Raw genomic sequence first — 6,121 nt, forward strand, 5'->3', positions numbered from 1 at the left:
TAAACACTCAAAATATGTCGAAAGATCATTACATAAATCCAATTTTTTTATTAACAGGATTCGTTCAGTCCTTGAAATAATAACAAAAAGGGGGTGAAATTATTTTTTTCTCATCAACGTTTGAAAAAAAATCTGTTTAACGAACTCGTTATTACCTTTACATATTAATTTCTACCTATGCATGCTAAAATATTAGTTTATCTGCTCTCTTGTAATTGAAATTGTAACTATAACAAAAAGATGTATTATCAATAAATAAATGAACAAGCAAACGGGGACTACCCTGAATAACTTTTGATCGGATATTCATAGGGGTTCTTGGACTCAATCTTAATAGTTTTGAGGAGGTGACCTCAAATATACTAATTAATTGATGGAAATGATATTTTAAGTTACGAAATAGACATAAAAACGTAGAATAAACATACCGTTTTCGACAAATTTGGATTTTTGGCTCCCAAAATATAGATAATATATAATATTATCTATATTTTATCAAAATAATATATAATATATAAATATATATAAGATTTATTATCAAAATAATATATAAGATTTATTATCAAAATATAGATAATAAATCTGGGAAAAGCGGTCCCCATTGGCTAAAAGAGCGATCTTGGTTTTGGACCAAAGTTTGGATCAAAGTTTGGACCCCTTAATGTTAATAATACTTTTTGTATATTAGTGGCCATATCTCGAGAACTTTTTAAGCCAATGGAAAAAATTTTGCACACAGTTATGAATTACGCTTATCCAATTTGTAATTCCATGCGAAAAAAAATACTTAATAATTTTTGTTTTCTATTATTTTTTTCATAATAAAGAAAAGAGTGTTGAATAGTAAGGTAAATAATTTTTTGCATCATTTTAAAGAATGTAATTTTACATGGCAAAATACAAAGTTTGAGCGAAATCGGTCGAATACTTTCTGAGAAATCGAATTTTAAATATACAACTTTTATAAAATTTGATTTCTCAGGAACTATTCGATCAATTTCGCACAAATTTTGTATTTCGCCATATAAAATTAAAATGTTTAAAATTATATAAGAATTGTATACCTTACAATTCTAAATTGCTTTAACTATTATTAAATAAAGTAATAAAAAATTACTAAAAGTTATTTTTTGCATGAAATTATCACTAATAAATGAATAAATAAATTTTACAATTGTGTGCAGAAATTTGCAATTTCATTAGAAAAGTTCCTGAGAAAAGCGAAGTACGCAAAAAGTATAATTAACATTAAAGGGGTACTAACTTTGGACCGCTTTCCTTTAACTATTATTAAAGAAAATAATAAATAATTATTAAAGGTTATTTTTTGCATGGAATTATCACTAATAAATGAATAAATAAATTTTACGATTGTGTGCAGAAATTTGCAATTTCATTAGAAAAGTTCCTGAGATATGGCGAAATACGCAAAAAGTATAATTAACATTAAAGGGTACTAACTTTGGACCGCTTTCCTGATCAAACAATTGGGACCATATTTCTCAAATTACACTACTCCCTATTTTGGGGGATCAGAAATCTGAAACCATCAAAATAAAAGGCATGTTTAATCAGAGAAATTACCATTTTGTGCCTGATTTCGTACTGTAAAATATCGTCAGCTCTAATTAATCAGCATACTTAAAATCATCCCCATGAAGATCGAGTCATAACATGAAGATACGAACATTAAATCAAAAGTTATTCAGGGTGGTCAGTTTATTTATTTATTAATTAATTTTATTTTATTTGTTTATATTTTTTTGAGTGTTGTGCAGTGCCATAATCATAAATTTACCCCTATTTCTTTTATTCTTTTATGGACTTAACGAACCCTAATTTCAAACCTCAAAACTTGAACTTGTACCTCAAAACTTGAGTTATCAATTCCATAAATGTGAAAATTAAATGAAAAAAATTACAGTTTAAAACACTACTTTAAACACAAAATAAAACAAATTCAGATTAAGATTATCAGAACTATTTTAATAAATGAATGTGCTGTTCTCTTTTATAGACGTAATCTTATTAAACTATTCGCGTAAGTTTTCAATTTCAGTTTTTTTTCTTCTTAAGAATTTAGAATTTCGTATAATAATGCATATTCAAAATGAAATGTTTATTTCAAATTAGAGTTTTGTCATGACGCTAAATTCATTATTGGGATACATAATTTTATAGAAACAAAATAAAGACCACGGTTTTATCTGATATGAAGTATCAACATTGTTTTGAAAACTGTTTGATAATTTAGGGGTGTTGTGTGCTTTTCTTAACAAAACTTTAGATTTTCTAACAAAAAAAAATTGTGCTCTGCATTATTCTAAGCTATTTGACACCAGGTATAGAATAATGTTTAAAAAAAACTATCAATCACTTGAAAAATTTGCTGTAGTTGTAGTTTATTTACGTCGCACTAGAGCTGCACAATGGGCTATTTTATTTTATTTTTTATTTTATAACCGTCGTTGAACAGCCGACCCAATTTAATGGGTTTACGACTACTATTGTTCAACTCCGTAGCCTTGTAATTTTGAACCAATCCAGAAGACAAGGAAACTCCTGGATCAGTACCCCCAGAGGTATTGATTTGTTATGGGAACATGGAGGACTTTGAGACTCGACAGATTTAACGTGCATCAGTCACCATTTACTACACGGGGAGTCTTCGGCCGGCGAGAATCGAACCCACGACCTCTTGGTCTTGGGCCCAGCGCCCTACCGACCAGGCTACCCCGGCCTACAATGGGCTATTAGCGACGGTCTGGGAAACATTCCTGAGGATGATCCGAAGACATGCCATCACAATTTTGATCCTCTGCAGAGGGGGCGGCATCCCCGCTTCGGTAGCCCAACGACCTGCACGCGAAGTCGAGCACTTTACGGTAGCACAGTTTAACGAGGACCAATACCGCACACCCTCGGTCCCTACGCAGACTGAGTGGTCACCCACCCGCACACTGACCACAGCCAGTGATGCTTGATTTCGGTGATCTGCTGGGAACCGTGTCTTAACGATCAGTCCACTGCGAAACACTGGAAAAAAAAGTAAGGCGAAAATACTGGACCGTACTCACTAACAACAACAGAAAATAACTCTCCTATTTTCTCATCATACACCAAATCATAGTCTTGAGGGAAGCGCTCCCACCCTCATGCCAGTCTGTAGATAAAGCATGGGTTCCTGGCCACTTCGGGATTCTCGGCAATGAAATCGCTGACGTGCTTGCAAAAGCAGCGCTCTCCAGACCGAGAATTTACGATAGATTTACCATAGAAGATACTTATCAATCAATTAAACGAATCCACCAACTATCCAGGCAATCAACCTTCAAGAGTAGCAAATACAGTTATTTTCTTCATCTGAGCCAAAATAAAAACGAACTTCTACCCCTCTCCAGCAGGCACCAAGACGTTATGTTCCCTAGAATCCGCACTAGATCCTATCCAACTAAAGCAAAGTTATTCCGTTTTGGACTTGCTCCGGACAACAAATGCAACTGCCGTTCCATCTCCGATATTGATCACACTATTCTAGAATGTCCTCTTTGATCAACAACGCACCACCCTAAAAATACAGCTAGGACTTGGGGCGTTATCGTTTTCATACCTTATGGACACAACGGACAAACGCAAGCTACAATATCTTATGCATTACCTAAAATCTATCCACATACTATAATCATCCACTTATCTCCGCTACCTTGGACATAAGTGAGCTATAAGTTGCAAATTACAAAAAGCTCCAAAACAGATCGTCGAAAATCATCATCATCTGCTCTGTCTATTAGACCGATCATCGGCAAAGTAAAATTCATTTTGCTATCCTGCCGATGAAATTTTTAACCAATCATAGAGCGTATCTGTCCACGTGACTTCCCGATTTTTTTTAAAAAATTTATTTAGCTCTTGTATATCATAGTTAAAGCAGTCACGATTTTTTTAGGATTTTGATTTTCTTCATATGAAAAATTAGAAAAAGCCATTCATGAATTTGAAGAAAAAAAACGACCTTCTGGAAAAGAAGAGCGAAAACGTTACAAAATGCTTCAAAGAAATTTTAAAAAATTTGAAATATACATGGTGGAAGAATTCATAAAAAAATTTACGAATTGCTGTCGCCAATTCAAGTAAGTAAATTTTGTATTGTTTAATTAATTTTTAGAATGTGTTATTTAAAATGCATTATTCAAAATGTGTTAACTGAGTAGCAACATCACTCCTGTTTTAACCATGTGAAAAGTAACTATAAGTACCTTGTAGAGAACATTTTTAAAATTAATTTAACACTCTTGTTTCATATGCTCTGACCTGCTATGTCTTTTATTTTATATTTGTGTTTGCAAGCTTATAAAGTTTAGTTTATTAATTTTTATATGCGTAGTTTGTTTAAAAAATTTTTATTTTCCGGAACTTTTACTGAAAATTGTCCAGCTGCTGTCTTCAGATAATCAATTTTTGGAGATAAAATGAATGAATGAGGATCCTGACCATGTCCTCTCAGAATCTTTGCTCCGTTCTCTGCCTAAAGAAAGCCTGCTGAGTATCAAGAGAAAGTTCAAAAATATATGAATCTCCAAGTATCTATATTTCTGTTCCATTTCATATATGTAAAAATTATGCCTACATTTACTCTAATTATCTCCATTTTCAATCATAATATTTTTTGTAAAGTTAAGAAATTATTTTGTTACTCAGAGTGATTTACACTGACTTATGTGTGAATATTATAATATCTATTCGAGCTTATTATTGTTGCTCAAACTGTTGTTAGGAGAGATTTCTGTATCGTGATCTGCGACAGAATAATCGACAAGTCTTGGAAACTTTCGGGCAGTGGCCCGGTGGAGTAGCAAAGAAAAAAACATCACAGAAAGGAACTAACTCAAAAGTTATAACTTGTAGCCATCCCTGGGCAAACATCTACATATATTTTTAGAAAAGAAATTTGCAAGTTTAAAATCTATTTGGCACCTTGGTGATTGTAGTTGGAGCGCCAGATCACGATACGGAAATATTCCCTGTTTTTTTTACCTTGACATAATGTCAAGGTGTATTTTAGTTATTTCCTTGAAGTCTAGTAACTTTTCAGATGCAGTTCTTACTATAAATTTTATGTTTACATTTACTTAACCCCTTCTTCTTCTTGCTTGAGCTTGTCAGATATGTGGCACCTCTGCACATGTTGCATTTTGTACCATGCTCCAAGCCCAATTTTTCCTAGTTCCATTGTCTTGGGTCGCCTACTTTGTTTATATAGTCTGACATTCCCTTAATGGAATTAAGGTGAAGCTCTTTAGGATATGGATTGCCTAAGATAGTGAGACGCGTGAGGGTGAGGGCATCACATTCGTATAGGATGTGATGTGCTGATTCTACCGCTTCACCGCATTTCCGACATATTGGTTCTTGTTCGAAAAGTCCTAATCTATGTAGATATTTCCTGAAATGATAGTGCCCAGTGATGAAGCCTACAATTGATTGAATCTTCAATCTTGGGAGCCTAAGAATTACAGAAGCAATTTTTGAAGAAGGGCTGCTGATCATGCTTTTAGCATGTTTTTGTCCAGGAGAATTGTGCCAAACTTTGTTCATCTCCTGTTTTTCCCATTTTAGGACAGCCTTCTTTGTAGCCTTCATATTGATTCCACAGAAGGGCTCCGTTCCTATTAGATTGAAAAAGGATCCCTGTTTTGCGAGTTCATCAGCTCTTTCGTTACCATTAATTCCCATATGCCTTGGTACCGAAATAAGAATGATTTTATTCCTTTTAGGAGATTCTTGCATTCCAGAACAATTTTTGATTTGACTTGAAATGAGTAAAGAGCCATCAAGGCTGCTTGATTGTCGCTGAAAATAAGAATCCGCTTACCATGGTAGCCTTTCTTAATATTTATCTGCAGACAGTTTACGACATATATGGCAGTACTTTTACTTTCGTTACTTGTACCGCCGGTACAAGTAAAAAGTACGTACTTTTACTTGTACTTCGTTACTTTTTAAATTTGGTACTTTTACTTGTACTTTCGTTACTTTTTTAGGGAAAAAGTACAAGTATTTGTAACGGAAATGTCGAATGAAATCGTTACTTTTTTCTAAAACTCGGTAAGCTTTCTAAAAA

The 6,121-nt window shown here is 33.4% G+C and overlaps 1 protein-coding gene across 1 annotated transcript in view; it reads right to left on the reverse strand.

Moving 5' to 3' along the window:
- Nucleotides 1-5,220: 5,220 nt before the first annotated feature.
- LOC139425832 (uncharacterized) overlaps nucleotides 5,221-6,121 on the reverse strand; it is a 5,572-nt gene continuing 4,671 nt past the window's right edge. Inside the window, exon 2 of the mRNA XM_071181810.1 lies at nucleotides 5,221-5,850. Within this exon, the coding sequence (XP_071037911.1) occupies nucleotides 5,221-5,850 (630 nt within the window). The remainder of the gene's footprint in view (nucleotides 5,851-6,121) is intronic.

Source organism: Parasteatoda tepidariorum, chromosome 6 (genome assembly GCF_043381705.1).
Source record: "Parasteatoda tepidariorum isolate YZ-2023 chromosome 6, CAS_Ptep_4.0, whole genome shotgun sequence".
NCBI lineage: Eukaryota > Metazoa > Arthropoda > Arachnida > Araneae > Theridiidae > Parasteatoda > Parasteatoda tepidariorum.